The following is a 22,245-nucleotide window of genomic DNA, read 5'->3' on the forward strand; positions in this document are numbered from 1 at the left end:
TGCCCTCCCATGCCCTTAATGTCAGCAGTGCCACAAGATGTGCTGGGTTCCCAAGAACTTCCACGACAGAGCCAACGTCATGTGTGCCACAGGCAGTGTGCACGCAGTCCCTCAAATCTCAACATCTGTGTACACAGTGGATGTCTAAGCTCCCAGAGAGCTCCAAGTGGTAACAACCAACAGCCCCCCTCAGCAGATAGAGCTGACATCTCCTGTGACTTCACCTCTACAGAGGACTTAAAATCTGCAATCAAATTAACGTCCACCAAATTCGCTGACCTCTTGAAGAAAGTCAATGATGCTCCTGCAAACAACAGAACCTGGCACAACCTACTGTTATTTGCAATGTCTGTCTGGTTGTCCCACCAAGGAGGAACAAGTCACTAGCAACATCTGTTATTAGGCCAATAGATGCCTTCCCTAGAGATGATTATTAATTTCTGATATATATTCATTGTCTTCTATTTTTCATTGTTTTTCAGTGATTATTCATAATTTTACTAGTCATTCTAAAATTTATTCCTTTTTTTTGTGTTCCTGCAACTCCAACAGATTAATAATTGGTTTTCAGAGTAAAGTCTATTATAATTTAGTGTTCTTCACGTTTTTTTAATTATTGTCATAATTCTTGTGTCTGCTTATTTTATCTTTATCTATTATTCAATATTTTATATAATTTGTTTTGTGTGTCATTTTTATATAATTTCTTTTCTACCACATTTTATTTTTTATATATTATTGATAAGGTAACAAAAGGACCGACATGGAAATAATCCATTTTGACTTTTTTGGGTTATCCCAGGTTATCCCAGGTTATCCCAGGTTCTCTACACATAAACTGCTATGTATGATAATCTATGTATCTGTATTTGTGTATACCTGGATAAACTTACTAACCACCAGGGTTGGTTATACCTGGAGTATACCTGAAGAGGGGTTCGGGGGTCAACGCCCCCGTGGTCCGGTCTGTGGCCAGGTTATACACTGTGATCAGTGACCACCAAGGTCGGTTATTCACTAACCTTCTGATGTTTTCTCGCTATGGAACCTATACTCAAGGTCATTGATGTATATTGAAGCAATTAACAGTGGTGGAGACAAACCATACCACGGTCGTGCCGAATAGGTATAACTTGCTATTTTGGCTTAAATAGCAACGCTCATGCCGAATAAGGCAAGCAAAAATTTGTATATGCAATAATTTCGCAAAAATCATTCTCAACCTAACGAAAAATATATATTTCATTGCGTTTCTTTATTAAATTATTGTAAACTTACCTAAAATATATTTAGTTGGATTAAGCTTAATTAAATTGTACTTGTTATATTAAGGTTAGGTAAGTTTTCTAAGGTTCTTTTGGAACAAAATTCTTAATTTTTACATTAACACACATGAAAAAATATATATTTAAACGTATAAAGAAATTTTTAGAAAGGACTTAATTTTAAATGAGTTCTTGCTAATTGACCAGTTTTACCTATTTGGCACAACATATATACATAAAAAAAAATAGGTAACGAAAGATTGGACATCAGATTGGAGGGGGAGAGTATGGAGGAGGTGAATATATTCAGTTATTTAGGAGTGGACGTGTGAGCAGATGGGTCTATGAAAGATGAGGTGAATCATAGAATTGATGAGAGGAAAAAGGTGAATGATGCTTTGAGGAGTCTGTGGAGACAAAGAACTTTGTCCTGCAAGCAAAACGGGAAATGTATGAGAGTATAGTTATACCAACACTCTTATATGGGTGTGAAGCATGGGTGGTGAATGTTGCAACAAGAAGGCTGGAGGCAGTGGAGATGTCATGTCTGAGGGCAATGTGTGGTGTGAATATAATGCAGAGAATTCGTAATTTGGAAATTAGGAGGAGGTGCAGGATTACCAAAACTATTATCCAGAGGGTTGAGAAGGGGTTGTTGAGGTGGTTCGAACATGTAGAGACGAAGGAACAAAATAGAATGACTTCGAAAGTGTATAAATCTGTAGTGGAGGGAAAATGGGGTAGAGGTCGGTCTCGGAAAGGTTGGAGGGAGGGGGTAAAGGAGGCTTTGTGTGTGAGGGGCTTGGACTTCTAGCAAGCATGCCTAAACGTGTTAGACAGGAGCGAATGGAGACAAATGGTTTTTAGGACTTGACGTGATGTTAGAGTAAACCATACCCCGGCTGGGATTGAACCCGCGGTCAGAGTGTCTCAAATCCCGGGGTATGGTTTGTTTGCAATCGTGTCATTACGATTTCGTGAGTCGTGATGTTAGAGTGTAAGGAAATATTTATGAAGGGATACAGGGAAACCGACAGGTCGAACTTGAGTCCTGGAGATGGGAAGTACAGTGCCTGCACTCTGAAGGAGGGGTGTTAATGTTGCAGTTTTATAACTGTAGTGTAAGCGTACCTCTGGCAAGACAGTGATGGAGTGAATGATCGTGAAAGTTTTCCTTTTTTGGGCTACCCTGCCTTGGTGGGAGACGGCCGATGTGTTAATGAAATATATATATATATATATATATATATATATATATATATATATATATATATATATATATATATATATACATACATATATATATATATATATATATATATATATATATATACATATATATATATATATATATATATATATATGCAATAAGATCACAGTAAACAGGTGATTTCAGAATATGCAAAACAAACACTGTGAAAGAATAGAGAAATTCCAAGCGCTTTCGTGACTACTCACATTATCAAGGAACTATAAAAACAATACATCAAAGGAAGGCATATAAAGGGTCGAGACTACACCTCACCATCACATCCCACAACAAAGCAACACCTGACGTGCGATGACACCCGACTCGTAAGAAAGGAGGAAAAGTGCAGCAGTAAAAAAACTTTTGATAAAGAATTCCCCCAAAATGTTGATGGATGTGTCTAAGATTCCTTGTAAAATTTGCGATAAAGTTTATTACGGTCAAACTGGTAAAAATCTCGAACTAGGATTAAAACAACATAAATATAGCATTAAAACTGGACAAGATTCTAATGTTCTATTTATTCATGTGAGAGATTTTAGCCATCCAATTGATTTTGAAAAAGTTGAGAAAGTAGTATCAAGCAAGTCCATGGTCGACAGGAATATAATCGTATCGTGTTTCATAAAAAACAGTTTTGACAATAATATAAATATTTCCTTTGCTTTATGTAAATTAGATCCATTTATAATTAATAAATTTTAAGAAGAATTTAATAATCCATTAAACAAATAATAAATCTTAATTCTGGGGTAGAGTACTAGGGTTGGGCAAATATTATGTTAGTGGGCTGGATTGCGAAGGACCTGCCTAGTATGGGCCAACAGACCTGCTGCAGTTTTCCTCCTTTCTTATGCGTCGGGTGTCGTCACGTATCAAGTGTTGCTTTGTTGTGGGATGTGATGGTGAGGTGTGGTCTAGACCCTTTGTATGCCTTCCTTTGATGTATTGTTTTTATAGTTCCTTGATAATGTGAGAAGTCACGAAAGCGCTTGGATTTTCACTATTCTTTCTCAGTGGTTGTCTTGCATATATAATCTTTCAACAAACTGGAAATATCCCACCGAAGCAGGGTGGCACAAAAAGAAAAACAAAAGTTTCTCTTTTTAACTCTAGTGATGCATTCAGGAGAAGGGGTTACAAGCCCCTTGCTCCCGGCATTTTAGTCGCCTCTTACTAGGAAGAATTCTGAATATCCGTGCGAGACTACTCACACACACATATATATATATATATATATATATATATATATATATATATATATATATATATATATATATATATATATATATATATATATATATATATATATAAAGAGGTGGGAAGTCCCTGTACGACTCGTTTTCACAACAAGGTGTGAAATTTAAAAAAAAAAAAACTGATCTTGTGAGTGGTGCGTCTCAGAGCGACTGTCTCTAGCTCCCAGTCCATTGCCCGTATCCTCCACACACCTTCCACTCAATATCCAGAATCAACCCAAGTCCATTTCCTCAGATTACGAGTTCACTAAGACTCAAAACCCCCAACCCTCCATCATCCACTCCCTCTCCCACACCATCTCCCCTATCCTCTCACTTGTCTCCCCACACTTTTGTCTCAACCTTCAGGACCACCTATGCTCCTACTCATTGGATCAAGACTCACCTCTTCATAATCCCCTACATCTTCCCCATGACCTCTCCACACACATGGCCTCCATCACCCCTTTTCCTTCCCCTCCATCTCCCTCCCTATACCTCACCCCCTCCTTCCATCACACTCCCATCCACCTCCATTACCATCCAAACTCCATTTCCTCGGCTGAAGAGACCTTCAAAACCCAAGACTCACCTGCCTCTTCCCCACACATCCCCTCGCCTACACAACCCATAACTGAGGTCCTCTCTCACCCACAACCTACTCCATCCCTCACAAAGCTCCTACACCTTGGATCACACTATGATGTAATGCGTGACGCAATACCTGGCTTGATAATTGGGGATGTTAGCGACCCGCACATCACATCACCTAACAGCCACTCTCCACTATACATCACCTAACATCCACCCTCCACTAAACATTACCTAACATCCACCCTCCACTATGCATCACCTAACATCCACCCTCCACTGTACATCACCTAACATCCACCCTCCACTATACATCACCTAACATCCACCCTCCACTATACATCACCTAACATCCACCCTCCACTATACATTACCTAACATCCACCCTCCACTATACATCACATAACATCCACCCTCCACTATACATCACCTAACATTCACCCTCCACTATACATCACCTAACATACACCCTCCACTATACATCACCTAACATCCACCCTCCACTATACATCACCTAACATCCACCCTCCACTATACTTCACCTAACATCCACCCTCCACTATACATTACCTAACATCCACCCTCCACTATACATCACATAACATCCACCCTCCACTATACATCACCTAACATTCACCCTCCACTATACATCACCTAACATCCACCCTCCACTATACATCACCTAACATCCACCCTCCACTATACTTCACCTAACATCCACCCTCCACTATACATCACCTAACATCCACCCTCCACTATACATCACCTAACATCCACCCTCCACTGTACATCACCTAACATCCACCCTCCACTGTACATCACCTAACATCCACCCTCCACTATACATCACCTAACATCCACCCTCCACTATACATCACCTAACATCCACCCTCCACTATACATCACCTAACATCCACCCTCCACTATACATCACCTAACATCCACCCTCCACTATACATCACCTAACATCCACCCTCCACTATACATCACCTAACATCCACCCTCCACTATACATCACCTAACATCCACCCTCCACTATACATTACCTAACATCCACCCTCCACTATACATCACATAACATCCACCCTCCACTATACATCACCTAACATCCACCCTCCACTATACTTCACCTAACATCCACCCTCCACTATACATCACCTAACATCCACCCTCCACTATACATCACCTAACATCCACCCTCCACTGTACATCACCTAACATCCACCCTCCACTGTACATCACCTAACATCCACCCTCCACTATACATCACCTAACATCCATCCTCCACTATACATCACCTAACATCCACCCTCCACTATACATCACCTAACATCCACCCTCCACTATACATCACCTAACATCCACCCTCCACTATACATCACCTAACATCCACCCTCCACTATACATCACCTAACATCCACCCTCCACTATACATTACCTAACATCCACCCTCCACTATACATCACCTAACATCCACCCTCCACTATACATCACCTAACATCCACCCTCCACTATACATCACCTAACATACACACCTAACATCCACCCTCAACTATACATCACCTAACATCACCCTCCACTATACATCACCTAACATCCACCCTCCACTATACATCACCTAACATCCACCCTCCACTATACTTCACCTAACATCCACCCTCCACTATACATCACCTAACATCCACCCTCCACTATACATCACCTAACATCCACCCTCCACTGTACATCACCTAACATCCACCCTCCACTGTACATCACCTAACATCCACCCTCCACTATACATCACCTAACATCCATCCTCCACTATACATCACCTAACATCCACCCTCCACTATACATCACCTAACATCCACCCTCCACTATACATCACCTAACATCCACCCTCCACTATACATCACCTAACATCCACCCTCCACTATACATCACCTAACATCCACCCTCCACTATACATCACCTAACAATACGTAAATTTTACTCCCAGATCCTCCTCTGTACTTGCTCTTGTTAACTTATTCCCTTACAGTATATACACTGATAAATTAGACACATGTGCAACTCAGTCCCTCAACCTTGAATCGATGTGGTCAGTCCAGTAATCTTGAATAGAATACAACATATTAACGGAGAAGCAGCTTATAAACCGTAGGCAGGAGAGGTGCAGCAGTCGTAGGTAGTGTCACATTTATTCAATGTGGAAGTAGGTCGTGCCCAAGGGTTAGGCAAGCAAAGAATTCCCAAGTATTATACACACTTTATTTGGTCTACCATTACCATCTAGGATTTTCATGACCTTGCACGTGTCTGGCTTAAATTCCAGTAGCCACTAACATTATCTGCTCTTGTAGCCTGTCCAAGTTTCTCGTAATCTGTCTCCTAGTCTTTTTATTCTTTCACTAGCTTCGCAACAGCTAACAGCGATGCGTAGTATAGTTAATTCCTGTACATAAATAAAAGTAATTACCAGTCATTAGAAGGACCATATTTGTTTCTCTCCCCAGTCTGATGTTTCCTCACTTACATTCAATCTGTCATCTGTCTGTAAGGTATTCACTGATTCATTTGAATACTTTTCCTTGGAACTCCTGTCCACGTTTCTAACCTGAGCATCAATCTCTAGTGCAGCACTGTGTGTAACACCTTCCTGCTGTCCAAGAAAATTCAGTCAACCCATCTTTGACTTCCTTAGTTAATATTTTTCTACAACTACCGATTTCCAGCTGGGTCTCCATTTCCAAAATTTACACTTTAGCAGCACTGAAATTACTGCTATTGATATTAGTCAGTCATCTACCGATATTTTCCTACACGTTACAAAGTGCTGTTACAAGTAAGGTGCTGTTACAAAGGTGCTGTTACAAAACGTGCTGTTACAAAATAAGGTGCTGTTACAAAATAAGATGCTGTTACAAAGTAAGGTGCTGTTACAAAGTAAGGTGCTGTTACAAAATAAGGTGCTGTTACAAAGTAAGGTGCTGTTACAAAGTAAGGTGCTGTTACAAAGTAAGGTGCTGTTACAAAGTAAGGTGCTGTTACAAAGTAAGGTGCTGTTACAAAATAAGATGCGGTTACAAAATAAGGTGCTGTTACAAAGTAAGGTGCTGTTACAAAATAAGGTGCTGTTACAAAGTAAGGTGCTGTTACAAAGTAAGGTGCTGTTACAAAGTAAGGTGCTGTTACAAAATAAGGTGCTGTTACAAAGTAAGGTGCTGTTACAAAGTAAGGTGCTGTTACAAAGTAAGGTGCTGTTACAAAGTAAGGTGCTGTTACAAAGTAAGGTGCTGTTACAAAGTAAGGTGCGGTTACAAAATAAGGTGCTGTTACAAAGTAAGGTGCTGTTACAAAGTAAGGTGCTGTTACAAAGTAAGGTGCTGTTACAAAGTAAGGTGCTGTTATAAAGTAAGGTGCTGTTACAAAATAAGATGCGGTTACAAAGTAAGGTGCTGTTACAAAGTAAGGTGCTGTTACAAAATAAGGTGCTGTTACAAAATAAGGTGCTGTTACAAAGTAAGGTGCTGTTACAAAGTAAGGTGCGGTTACAAAATAAGGTGCTGTTACAAAGTAAGGTGCTGTTACAAAGTAAGGTGCTGTTACAAAGTAAGGTGCTGTTACAAAGTAAGGTGCTGTTACAAAGTAAGGTGCGGTTACAAAGTAAGGTGCTGTTACAAAGTAAGGTGCTGTTACAAAGTAAGGTGCTGTTACAAAGTAAGGTGCTGTTACAAAGTAAGGTGCTGTTACAAAGTAAGGTGCTGTTACAAAGTAAGGTGCGGTTACAAAGTAAGGTGCGGTTACAAAGTAAGGTGCGGTTACAAAGTAAGGTGCGGTTACAAAGTAAGGTGCGGTTACAAAGTAAGGTGCGGTTACAAAGTAAGGTAAGGTGCTGTTACAAAGTAAGGTGCGGTTACAAAGTAAGGTGCGGTTACAAAGAATCGTGCGGTTACAATGGTGCTGGAAAAAATAATCAGAAGCAAAAATACTAACTTATAATTGATTGTGTGTGTGTGTACTCACCTAATTGTGGTTGCATGGGTCGAGACTCAGCTCCTGGCCCCGCCTCTTCACTGATCGCTACTAGGTCCCTGTGTGTGTGTGTGTGTGTGTGTGTGTGTGTGTGTGTGTGTGTGTGTGTGTGTGTGTGTGCGTGCGTGTAGTCACCTAGTTGTACTCACCTAGTTGAGGTTGCAGGGGTCGAGTCCAAGCTCCTGGCCCCGCCTCTTCACTGGTCGCTACTAGGTCACTCTCCCTGAACCGTGAGCTTTGTCATACCTCTGCTTAAAGCTATGTATGGATCCTGCTTCCACTACATTGCTTCCCAAACTATTCCACTTCCTGACTACTCTGTGGCTGAAGAAATACTTCCTAACATCCCTGTGATTCATCTGTGTCTTCAACTTCCAACTGTGTCCCCTTGTTACTGTGTCCAATCTCTGGAACATCCTGTCCACCTTGTCAATTCCTCTCAGTATTTTGTATGTCGTTATCATGTCCCCCCTGTCTCTCCAGTGTCGTCAGGTTGATTTCCCTTAACCTCTCCTCGTAGGACATACCTCTTAGCTCTGGGACTAGTCTTGTTGCAAACCTTTGCACTTTCTCTAGTTTCTTCACGTGCTTGGCTTGGTGTGGGTTCCAAACTGGTGCAGCATACTCCAATATGGGCCTAACGTACACGGTGTACAGGGTCCTGAATGATTCCTTATTAAGATGTCGGAATGCTGTTCTGAGGTTTGCCAGGCGCCCATATGCTGCAGCAGTTATTTGGTTGATGTGCGCTTCAGGAGATGTGCCTGGTGTTATACTCACCCCAAGATCTTTTTCCTTGAGTGAGGTTTGTAGTCTCTGGCCCCCTAGACTGTACTCCGTCTGCGGTCTTCTTTGCCCTTCCCCAATCTTCATGACTTTGCACTTGGTGGGATTGAACTCCAGGAGCCAATTGCTGGACCAGGTCTGCAGCCTGTCCAGATCCCTTTGTAGTTCTGCCTGGTCTTCGATCGAGTGAATTCTTCTCATCAACTTCACGTCATCTGCAAACAGGGACACCTCAGAGTCTATTCCTTCCGTCATGTCGTTCACAAATACCAGAAACAGCACTGGTTCTAGGACTGACCCCTGCGGGACCCCGCTGGTCACAGGTGCCCACTCTGACACCTCGCCACGTACCATGACTCGCTGCTGTCTTCCTGACAAGTATTCCCTGATCCATTGTAGTGCCTTCCCTGTTATCCCTGCTTGGTCCTCCAGTTTTTGCACCAATCTCTTGTGTGGAACTGTGTCAAACGCCTTCTTACAGTCCAAGAAAATGCAATCCACCCACCCCTCTCTCTCTTGTCTTACTGCTGTCACCATGTCATAGAACTCCAGTAGGTTTGTGACACAGGATTTCCCGTCCCTGAAACCATGTTGGCTGCTGTTGATGAGATCGTTCCTTTCTAGGTGTTCCACCACTCTTCTCCTGATAATCTTCTCCATGATTTTGGATACTATACATGTCAGTGACACTGGTCTGTAGTTTAATGCTTCATGTCTGTCTCCTTTTTTAAAGATTGGGACTACATTTGCTGTCTTCCATGCCTCAGGCAATCTCCCTGTTTCGATAGATGTATTGAATATTGTTGTTAGGGGTACACATAGCACCTCTGCTCCCTCTCTCAATACCCATGGGGAAATGTTATCTGGCCCCATTGCCTTTGAGGTATCTAGCTCACTCAGAAGCCTCTTCACTTCTTCCTCGGTGGTGTGCACTGTGTCCAGCACTTGGTGGTGTGCCCCACCTCTCCGTCTTTCTGGAGTCCCTTCTGTCTCCTCTGTGAACACTTCTTTGAATCTCTTGTTGAGTTCTTCACATACTTCACGGTCATTTCTTGTTGACTCTCCTCCTTCCTTCCTTAGCCTGATTACCTGGTCCTTGACTGTTGTTTTCCTCCTGATGTGGCTGTACAACAGTTTTGGGTCAGATTTGGCTTTCGCTGCTATGTCATTTTCATATTGTCTTTGGGCCTCCCTTCTTATCTGTGCATATTCATTTCTGGCTCTACGACTGGTCTCCTTATTCTCCTGGGTCCTTTGCCTTCTATAATTCTTCCATTCCCTAGCACACTTGGTTTTTGCCTCCCTGCACCTTTGGGTAAACCATGGGCTCATCCTGGCTTTTTCATTATTCCTGTTACCCTTGGGTACAAACCTCTCCTCAGCCTCCTTGCATTTTGTTGCTACATATTCCATCATCTCATTAACTGGCTTCCCTGCCAGTTCTCTGTCCCACTGAACCCCGTTCGGGTAGTTCCTCATTCCTGTGTAGTCCCCTTTCTTGTAGTTTGGCTTCATTCGTCCTGGCCTTCCTGCTTCTCCCTCCACTTGTAGCTCTACTGTGTATTCGAAGCTTAAAACCACATGGTCACTGGCCCCAAGGGGTCTTTCGTATGTGATGTCCTCGATATCTGCACTACTCAAGGTGAATACTAAGTCCAGCCTTGCTGGTTCATCCTCTCCTCTCTCTCTTGTAGTGTCCCTTACGTGTTGGCACATGAAGTTTTCCAGTACCACCTCCATCATCTTAGCCCTCCATGTATCTTGGCCCCCATGTGGGTCCAAGTTCTCCCAATCGATCTCCTTGTGGTTAAAGTCACCCATGATCAGGAGCTTTGCCCTGCATGCATGAGCTCTTCTGGCCACTCTAGCCAGTGTATCAACCATCGCTCTATTGCTCTCGTCGTACTCTTGCCTTGGCCTCCTGCTGTTCTGTGGTGGGTTATACATCACTGCTATTACCACCTTGGGACCTCCAGAGTGAAGTGTTCCCGCTATGTAATCACTTTCTTCTCCGCTGTCTCCTCTCTCCAGCTCATCAAAATTCCAGCGATTTTTGATCAGCAACGCCACTCCTCCACCCCCCCTGTTCCCTCTGTCTTTCCTCAGGATTTGGTATCCCGTTGGAAAGATGGCATCTGTTATCATACCTGTAAGCTTGGTTTCTGTGAGAGCTATGTGTGTGTGTGCGTGTGCGTGTGTGCGTGCGTGTGCGCGCGCGTGCGGGAGAGAAATATAGATAAAAGTAGAGATATATAGAGATAGAAAGAGTCAACTATGAAAAAGGCAAACAAACAGACCAAAATTATGAAAACAGAGACGAGAGAGAGAAGAACAAGAAAGTCAAACACACAGACAAGCTTCGTCGTCGTCTTCCAAGACCAGCCTCAGAGAGACACTTTTCAACCCCATTAAACAAGGACGAGCGTAGCCACTGAATGTTGACTCGGCACACACTGCAGGTGCCTGGGCTCGGCACACACTGCAGGTGCCTGGGTTTGGCACACACTGCAGGTGGCTGGACGCAGCAGGTCACAATGCAAAATTATCGACACAGGAAACACACAGACATGCGAACAAGGAAATGTGATAGACAAAAAACAAACGCGATCAAGGACATACAAGACGGAATATAGATACACAGGCAAATACGGAAAGGTAATAGGCTGGAAATATACAGGTATGCTGGGAAGGAAAAATATTAGGATGCAAGGGTAAAGGGAAATGAGCTAGAGATGTAAAAAGAATAGGCAAACAGGAAGATTAGTTAGATAGGAAACAGGAAGACAGAATAGTACGTTAAGTTAAAGAGAGGAGGGCAGGTTGGCCGGATGCTGATATTTTTTCAGTTATTTGCCAAAAGGAGAGTCCATAAGAACATAAGAAAGGAGCAGCACTGCAGCAGGCCTACTGGCTCATGCTAAGCACGTCCAAGTAGTCATCAGGCAGTGTCACTTATCCTGTCAATAGACAGACCATTGACAATATCATCGCCATACCATTGACAATATCATCGCCATCCTTGGTTGCTTAAAAACCATGACTTTGCACTTGGCAGGGTTCAACTCCAGGAGCTAGTTGCTAGACTAGGCATGTAGAATGTCCATATCCCTTTGTAGTCTTGCCTTGTCGTCCTCCGACTGAATTCTCCTCATTAACTTCACATCGTCTGCAAACAGACACACTTCTGCGTCTATTCCTTCCGTCATGTCGTTCACATATACAAGAAACAGCACAGGTCCTTGAACTGACCCCCGTGGAACCCCGCTCCTCACAGGAGCCCACTCTGACACCTCGTCACGTACTGTGACTCGCTGTTGCCTTCCTGTCAGGTATTCTCTGTTCCACTGCAGTGCCTTCCCTGTTTTACCTGCTTGGTCCTTCAGCTTTTGTGCTAATCTCTTGTGTAGAACTGTGTCAAAAGCCTTCTTACAGCCCAAGAAAATGCAATCTACCCACCCCTCTCTTTCTTGTCTTACTGCTGTCACCGTTGCTGCTGTCCGGTTGGAAAGAACCCACCTGCTGTCATTCCCATGAGCTTGGTTTTCCTGAGTGCTATGATGTCTGGGGATGCTTCCAAGATTTATTAGTGCCACTTCTCACAGTTATTCATTATTCTGTCTGCGTTGGCATACCATACCTTCAGCTTCTTTTCCAACACTGTACTCGGGGGGGGGGGGATTTGAGGGGACAGGGGAAGAAGGAGACTTGGCAGGATACTATTTGAGGCTGATATGTAGGAGGAGCGTGTGCTGGAATTGGGTGGGGGCTGTGAGAGCAGAGAATATGGTTGTGTGTGTGTGTGTGTGTGTGTGTGTGTGTGTGTGTGTATTTTCGCGCGCGTGTGTGTGTGTGTGTGTGTGTGTGTGTGTGTGTGTGTGTGTGTGTGTGTGTGTGTGTGTGAGTACTCTCCTAATTGTGGTTGCATGGATCAGTCATAGCTACTGGCCCCGCGTTTTCACTGGTCGCTACTAGATCCTCTCTCTCCCATCTCCATGAGATTTAGTATACCTCTTCTTAGAGCTATGTATGGATCCTGCCTCCACTACATCACTTTCCAGACTATTCCACTTCCTGACAACTCTACGACTGAAGAAATGCTTCCAAACATCCCTCTGACTCATCTGAGTCTTCAACTTCCAAATGTGACCTCTTGTTGCTGTGTCCCATCTCTGGAACAGCTTATCTCTGTCTACCTTGTCAATTCCTCTCAGTATTTTATATATCGTTATCATGTCCCCCTTATCCCTCCTGTCCTCTAGTGTCCTCAGGTCGATTTCCCTTAACCTTCCTTTGTAGGACATGCCCCTTAGCTCCTGGACTAATTTCTTGACGTGCTTGATCAGGTGTGGGTTCCAAACTGCTGTTACATACTTCAGTATGAGCCAGACGTACAAGGTGTACAAAGTCTTGAACGATTCCTTACTGATGTATCGGAACGCCCATATGCCACAGCAGTTGATGTACACCTCAGGAGATTTGTTCAGTATTATACTCACCTCAAGATTCTTTTCCATGAAAATGGTTTGCAATTTTTGGCCCCTTACCCTGTACTGCGTGGTCTTCTTTGCCCTTCCCTGATGTTCATTACTTCCAGGAACCACTAGCTTGTGATGGCGTGCATCCTGTCGAGATTCCTTTACAGTCCTGTCTGATCCTCATCCAATTTAATTCTCTTCATTAACTTCACATCATTTGCAAACAGGGACACTTCTGAGCGTATCCCTTCCGGCGTTTCATTCACATATATCAGAAACAGCACCGATCCTAGGACTGACCCATGTGGAACTCCGCTCGTCACAGGAGCCCTCGTTTTGCCTCCCTGACAGGTATTCTTTAATCCACTGCAGTGTCTTTCCTGTTATGCATGCCTGATCCTCTAGATTTTGCACTAATCTCTTGTGTGGAACTGTGTCGAAAGCCATCTTGCTGTCCAATAAAATGCTATCTACCCACCCCTCTCTCTCATGCCTTACTTCTGTTAAACTGTCTTAAAACTTCAGAAGGTTTGTGACACAGGATTTTCTTTCCCTGAAACCGTGCTGGTTCTCCACCACTGTCCTCTTGATAATCTTCTCCATGACTTTGCATACTATGCATGTCAGTGACAGGTCTGTAGTTTAATGCCTCATTTCTATCATCTATCTCAAAAATGTGGCCTCCATTTTCCATCTTCCACACCTCACGTAGTTGCCCAGTTTCAGTGGATGTATGTATGTATGTATGTATGTATATGTGTGTGTGTGTGTGTGTGTGTGTGTGTGTGTGTGTGTGTGTGTGTGTGTGTGTGTGTGTGTGTGTGTGTGTGTGTGTGTGTGTGTGACCTTGTACTTGGGATGGCGGGCAGACACTAGTTCGTACTCTCACACACACCTCAGTTCAGTGCTAGCATCGTGTTGACGTGGATGGTTCACTCACTGTCACAGCGTGGCCTAGGCGAGGGCATTAGAGGTGGGTTGGTACTAACAGTGACGGGGTTGGTACTAACAGTGACGGGGTTGGTACTAACAGTGACGGGGTTGGTACTAACAGTGACGGGGTTGGTACTAACAGTGACGGGGTTGGTACTAACAGTGACAGGGTGGCGGTGACCACTGGAAGTTAAGAAGCAACAACATGAGGTCAACTGCTGCAGGTCTTGTGGCGAGGCAGGTCCTATTTACACACGATAGCTTTTCTATATAAGATCAATTGTTTTAGTGACGCTGCTTGGTAAGTTTTTTTATTCATCTACAATTGTTTTCATGCCATCACTTGTACACCTACGAGTTCAAAATCAATTTGATACTTTCGTTACTGTTTTAACATTTCAAATATTTATAAATTTGATCAGTTTGTACACTTTAGTAATTACAAATCTGATTCTACGCTTTTCTTGTAAAAATAGTTTCGGTGCTCTAATCAATCTTCGCAAATTTCGATTGTAAGAATTAATATTTTCGACATTATATGCTTTCAGCTGTGTTGGTTTTAGGGCCTTAAAAATTATCACTGCAAGATTATATTTTTAGCCCCAGTGTTAATATTAACAGTCTTAGTTCCATTATCTCTTTACTTCAGTGTGAAGGACATTCACTGGGCGCTGACACACCAACTAATACTCATTATATATAATCTTGACACTTGTAAATATTATTATAATCAAGGGGAACCGCTAAACCGTAGGATTATACAGCGCCTGTGTGGCGGGGGATGTGGAAGTGTGGAAGGTATTCAGGCTTCAGGGAACTGGAACACAGATCCAGTTCCCTAGATCAAGAGCCCCTCACCAGCATCAAGGGACCTTCCTTGAGGAGACACTTGTAAATAGCTGCAATATTTTCAAGGTCATATGTTATGAAAACCCAAGTTTTCTCTCTCTCCTGCAAATATTAATATTCTGCCCATCTATATTCTTGACTGGAGATCCAAAGAATTTTTCTGATGATTATTACCTCTTCCAAGAAAAGTGCTTTGATACTGGTGGAAGGATCTTGATCCAAGGAACGGTGCCACTCTTTCCCGTTTCTAAGATCACACATGACTTCCTCCCATTACACAAGCACTGTACACTGCATCACCCCTATGGGTTTAGCACATCCACATACATGTAATACTAATTATAATAATATTTTGATCTTTATATTTATGGGAAAGCGGTAAACCCGCAAGAATTATACAGCTTCGAGGGAATGAAAGGTACGAGCCAGAGAAGGAGACGATAAGTTTAATTCCCTTAATGAAGCGCTCTTAATCACAAGCTTTATAGAGTTAATTTAATCCCAGACTTCTACAAACCGTTCTCCAGTTAATGACGGATGGAAAAAATACAAACTTTCGTGAGTGAGTGTGGTAGAGGCCTCAGAGTGAGTGTGGTAGAGGCCTCAGAGTGAGTGTGGTAGAGGCCTCAGAGTGAGTGTGGTGGAGGCCTCATAGTGAGTGTGGTAGAGGCCTCAGAGTGAGTGTGGTAGAGGCCTCAGAGTGAGTGTGGTAGAGGCCTCAGAGTGAGTGTGGTAGAGGCCTCAGAGTGAGTGTGGTAGAGGCCTCAGAGTGAGTGTGGTAGAGGCCTCAGAGTGAGTGTGGTAGAGGCCTCAGAGTGAGTGTGGTAGAGGCCTCAGAGTGAGTGTGGTAGAGGCCTCAGAGTGAGTGTGGTAGAGGCCTCAGAGTGAGTGTGGTAGAGGCCTCAGAGCTCACGTCTACTCCCTTCCTCAGGTTTCTGATAAACATCATTAACTGCAGTTATCATTTCTTCTGTTTTTATCTCTTCTTATATTTCTAATGTACAGTTCAATTTATTGTGTATATCCGAATCTTCAAAATATTCTTGCGTGTATAAATTTTTAGCACTGAACAGAATATAGATCTTTAATATTGCAAACTGTCTTTGCGAGCTATAGTTTATAAACTATAAATAGTTTACAAATTGAAGAACTGGGCATTTGTGAAAATTTTGGAAATTTTTTTGCCAATAAGTGGCTTTCTCATTCTGGTACAGAGACGAATGGTAGAAGATGAGGAGTGTGAGGTGATCAGTCCCTCAGCCTTGAGTCGATGTGTTCAGCCCATCAGTAGAAATGGTTTATATCATGTAGACAGCTGAGTTGAAACAGTAGCAGACGGAGTCACCAGTGGAAAATTTCACTAGTGTAATTAGGTCATGCCTGTAGGTTAGGTACCGGACTGAGGAATCCACTTGCTGGCGAAACGATTCCACAACAGAGATTCCCAAATGTTGCAAAAGTACCTAATTCTTCAAGACTTTAGTTGTTTATCATTTTAAGGACTTGTACTAATTTTATATTTCTGATGGATTTTCAGAAGAATTTGATATACAGTTCCGCAAGAGGTGCAACATCAAGCAGTTGCTCATATGAGATGGAGGTCATTTCTGGTTCACAGGACCCACTGTTTATCCACAACACTCCAGACAGCCATCATGCTTATGTCAACGCTGGACTACAGCTGGATGGCTCAACAAGCACAATTGCGCAGTCGTCAGTGAAATCATGTTAGTGATACAGCATATATATTTTATACTTACCATTGAAATACCAGTGGTGGTGGACCGGTAAACCAGTGGAAGGCCTCGATCAGATGACCAATAGCTCCAGTGGCGGGTCATCATAAAACGAAGACCCTCGTCAGGAAGCACTTGTTTCTTTTCTGGCGAATCTTACCTAACCTAACCTAGTATAGATTTATTTATCATGAGCGAATTTCTTCATTTCCAACATACATGTAGTACTGATGATCATACACAGACTAACATGGATCCAAAACATGCTCTCTGACCTAAGGTTACCTTCGTAAATAATGTAGGTGATCGTACTTCACAACCTTCACAGAGAGCGTGACGGGTATCACAGCATTCTGAAGCCAGATACAATGCTACAATGTTACAATGTTACAATTAAATCACATGGAAGGTGGCGAAAAGGTAAACATTAGTTTTAATAAATATACAAATACATTCTTCTAAGAAGAATACATATGATTAGTTTTGGGAAAAATTTGTTGTACAGATGAAGGTTATAATATAACTAAACTCTCTATATTCCCTCGTTACGTTCGTTCAGAATACCACTAATATATTATTATTATTAATTATTATCATCATTACTGAGAAGCACTGACCAAGCTGTGATGGATATGTGGGTCAGCAGACCACCAGCAGCAACAGCCTGGGTGACGAGGCAAGCACCAGAGGAGCCTAGCCCAAAGTCGGGCTCTGTGAGTAGAAAAACTCTTGCAACTCATCAAAGGAAAGCACTAAGCCCGTCAGGGTTATAAAGTTAATGTAGACGCCTTGAATATGGATGCCTTGAATCATTAAAAGAGGATAGGTTCTTGGGTCAGGCTGAATATAAAGAAAGGACGAATATACTTCAGTGGTTAGTGAGGATAATGATACCACTAACTTCTCTGGTAATAAAGTTAGGAATATCCTTGGGTCAGTGACTCCAAGTTAATTTTAAATTAACCTTGATTTCTGCAACAAAGATAGGAAGATAAGACAGAGGGTGTGTTTCCCAGGAGCTAGTGATGGCGACAGTCAGCAGATTGGATATATCAGATAATGGGAACAAGCCCATTGTCTGCCTTAGTGCTGATGGAAACGATATTGGGAAGGGAAGGAGGCAGGAGGTGCTAGATAAGTGCGATATAGCTATAGATTTAATTAGATCAAAGGGAGGGGTCCCGATCATGTGTAGCATTTTGCCTAGAAGAAGAGAGGACAATGAATGGATTTCTAGAGCAATTAATGTAAACTTGCTGGATAGACAGGTACTACAAAGAACTTGCAATCCCATTCATTGGCAACTGGGATAATATATATGGCAAACATTATATGTATAAAAGGGAAGGGGCGCATCTCTCTCTGGGGCAGGGATGGTAGCGTTAGCAAACTCTGTCGAGAGGTCCATTGCTGAGTTTGCTAGGATTTTAAACTTATAGATTACACTGGTCAACAACCAAAATTCTTCCGAGACCAGAGTAGCAGTTTCCAAATAATTTTAGGTCACTGATAATGAACATCATGGTTAAAATTGTTTGTTAGCTCTACTTTTCAATATACACCTACGTGTATAAGGGACAGCCGTGCAAGAAGTTCCCACTGCACCAGGAGAGACTGGCCACCTCATCAATCACTGGAACCTGGGATGAAAAATGTTCAACATCCACCTCTCATTGAATCAAAGAAAATTTTGTTACCACCACTACACACAAAACTGGGGCTCATGAAAAACTTTGTAAAACCTATGTACAAATATGGTCAGAGATTCAAGTATTTAACATCAAAATTCCCCTCACTGAGCGACGCTAAGATAAGAGAGGGAGTCTTCAATGGTCCTCAAATTCGAGAGTTTCTAAAAGATGGTGACTTTGAATCAGACCTTCATGGGGAGGAGAAAGCTGCTTGGGAACCATTCAAGTGGCGAAGGGATTTCTTGGAAACAGAATGGAAGGCAATTATGAAGAATTAGTGGAAAACCTCATCAAAGCTTACAAGAACATGAGATGTAACATGTCACTTAACCCTTAAACTGTCCAAACAGATCTACGTTCACATGCGTAGTGCTCCAAAAGTAGATCTATGTTTTTTACATATTTTCAAATATAACAAAAAAAATAGATCTAACTTTTTTTACACGTTTTCAAATTAAAAAAAAAAAGTCTACATTTTTTTACATACTTTCAAATGTTGAAAAAACGTAGATCTACGTTTGGACAGTTTAAGGGTTAAAATCTACTTTTTGGACTCGCATTTAGATATTTTTCCAGTGAAATGAGAGGCAGTTAGTGACGAACATGGTGAAAGGTTTCACCAAGATATTTCAACCATGGAAAAATGATACCAGCGCAAATGGGGCACAAGAATGTTTGCAGACTATTGCTGGACATTGGCAAGAGATGATTCTTCAGCCCACTATAAGCGTCATGCAAAAATGAAGACCAGGTACAGATTAGAGTTTAAAACAGTGACACACATTGTACGTAATAATAAAATAATCAGATATTATATGTTTCGTATCTTTAAACCTATAACCAATAAGCATTTTTCAAGGTGATATTTTGGATTCAGGACATGAAAATACATAAGAATTAACTAATCTCATTTAAGAAGCATGCAACTTTACAAAAATTGTTGACCAGTGTAATAGAAGAATGGGTGTGTGGGAAACAACCAGAGTACGAAGGATTAAATTGCCAGGATACCTCAGGGATATGTTCAAAAGATATCGTTCGTCATAAAGTTATTAATAAATGCAATGGAACTCGTAAACAATTAAAAAGAGGCAGTAGGGGCAGCGAGTGACTATTTTAAGAGTTAATTGGAAAGATGGTGGAGTGTCGATGTTTGTCAGAGATAATTTAAACTGCTGCATTAGACAAGGTATGAAATTAGAAGCGACGGATACTGAATCTGTTAGGCTGCAGTGTCTGCAGAAGCGTAACAAATGGGTGTGGTTTACAGGCCCCCAAACCTGGACAGAGAACGCAGTAAACTTTTATGGGACGGAATTAATAACCCATCAAGATACGAAAATGTTGTGTTAACAGGAGATTTTAACTTTAAACTCATTGATTGAAGTAATTTGACAGAAAATCTTGAGTCTAGCGATTTTCTTGATAGGCTCCAGAACTTTTTTTTTTTTTTTTTTAACAGCTTGTAACATAACCAACTAGAGTAAACAGCCTCCTTGACTTGGTTCTTGCTGACAAGGAATCACTAATTAACAGTCTAGATGCTAATGATTAGCTTGGGGAAAGCGATCACTCAGTTTCAACGTATCATGAAATTACGTTAGTAACTACAACGAAGTCAGTGTCCCTGACTTCCGCTTGGCTGATTTCATAGGACTAAGAAATCATTTGGGTGAGTTAAACTGGTGTGTGTGAGAGGTTCTTATCCTGTAGGTCAGGTAAGTGGTGATGGTTGCCAATATGAGAATTTTCAAAGCAATTTTCACTCTTCCAAATAGGGAAATTAAATCAAACAGAAATGATCCTAAATAGATAAACAATTGATTAAAACATCTCACTTAACTGTGAATCAAATGGGGGAAAGGAGCACTTAAGAAATCAATACATTCAATTAAAAGAGAGAGAAAAAATAAGGCCAAAAGAAATTATGAATTTAGAGTCGTAATGGATTCGAAAATTAACCTAAAAGGTTTTTATCAGGTATATAGGGGTAAGATTAGGGACAAGATAGGCTCACTTAAAAGTTGTTTGGGTCAGCTCACTGACAGTGACAAAGAAATGTGCTCAATCTTCATCACTTATTTCCTCACATTTATTTTACGAAGGAAGATACTAGAGAAATTCCAGAAATAAAAAAAAATTGTAGATAGGGAAGAAATTAAGTTGTGCACAACCAAAGTCGTGAATAAAATGAATATAATTCTTTGTTAATAATGTATAATTGCTCAAAATATATTATATTCCCAGAGAGAAATTAGGTTAAATAAGAACGAGCAAAAAATGGATGAACAGGAGAATAGGATGAATTGGAGAGAAAATTTATAGGTGCATCAAAACATTCATTTCAAAGAGAGGTATAAAAACGGATTAGGAAGGCTATATGGGACTATGAAATTAAAGTAGATAGAGAATCAAAGACAAATCCAAAAGAGTTCTTCCAAGCATATAGGAAAAATGTCATATAAAAAAATTGGACCACTAAAAACTAGGTCTGGACAGCTTACTGATAATAAACAAGAAATGTGCTCTGTTTTTAATATTTCTTGTCGGTTTTCACTCAAAAAGGCATAAATGACATAAACCATACCACGGGTGGGGTTTGAACCCGCGATCAGAGTCTCAAAACTCCAGACCGTCGCGGGTTCAAACCCCACCAGTGGTATGGTATGTTTGCAATCGTGCCATTACGATTTCTTGAGTCATAAATGATATCTCAGCAATCAATAATTATTCAGGCTCTGAAGGAAACAAATTAAGTAGTAATATAATCACAAGGGACATGATTATCAAACAATTAGACAAACTAATACAAAATAAGTCCCTTCGCCCCGAAAAACTGTATTCAAGAGGTTTTAAGGAATGCAAGTTGGAACTTAGTCAGCAACTAATGACTCTGTTTAACTCATCAATCCAGACTGATGATGTGCCTGTGATGTGGAAGACTCGTAATGTAATTCCTGTATTTAAATCAGGTTGTACGTGGATTGTATATAATACCGACAAGCTGAAGACTTAAACATGTGCAGCATCTGAATACTTTTATTTGTAGACGTTTCGCCCTCCAGTGACTTTATCAACACATATTAACTCTGCTTTAAGCTGAAGACACAGCTGCTCATAGTGACTGAAAGCTATAATCACTGTCACAGCAGCTAGCAACACCTCACCACTGAACAGGAACACATCACCACCGAACAGGAACACATCACCACCGAACAGGAACACATCACCACCGAACAGGAACACATCACCACCGAACAGGAACACATCACCACCGAACAGGAACACCTCACCACTGAACAATACCACCTCACCACTGAACAACAACACCTCACCACTGAACAAGAACACCTCACCACTGAACAAGAACACCTCACCACTGAACAAGAACACCTCACCACTGAACAAGAACACC

The 22,245-nt window shown here is 41.7% G+C and overlaps 1 protein-coding gene across 2 annotated transcripts in view; it reads left to right on the forward strand.

Moving 5' to 3' along the window:
• Positions 1-14,502: 14,502 nt before the first annotated feature.
• LOC128700227 (sodium/hydrogen exchanger 9B2-like) overlaps positions 14,503-22,245 on the forward strand; it is an 87,794-nt gene continuing 80,051 nt past the window's right edge. For both annotated transcript variants that reach the window (XM_070100818.1, XM_070100819.1), the window contains exons 1-2: positions 14,503-14,594; positions 16,941-17,130. In XM_070100818.1, the coding sequence (XP_069956919.1) occupies positions 16,998-17,130 (133 nt within the window). In that variant the 5' untranslated portion in view covers positions 14,503-14,594; positions 16,941-16,997. The remainder of the gene's footprint in view (positions 14,595-16,940; positions 17,131-22,245) is intronic.

Source organism: Cherax quadricarinatus, chromosome 74 (assembly GCF_038502225.1).
Source record: "Cherax quadricarinatus isolate ZL_2023a chromosome 74, ASM3850222v1, whole genome shotgun sequence".
In the NCBI taxonomy this organism is placed as follows: Eukaryota; Metazoa; Arthropoda; class Malacostraca; order Decapoda; family Parastacidae; genus Cherax; species Cherax quadricarinatus.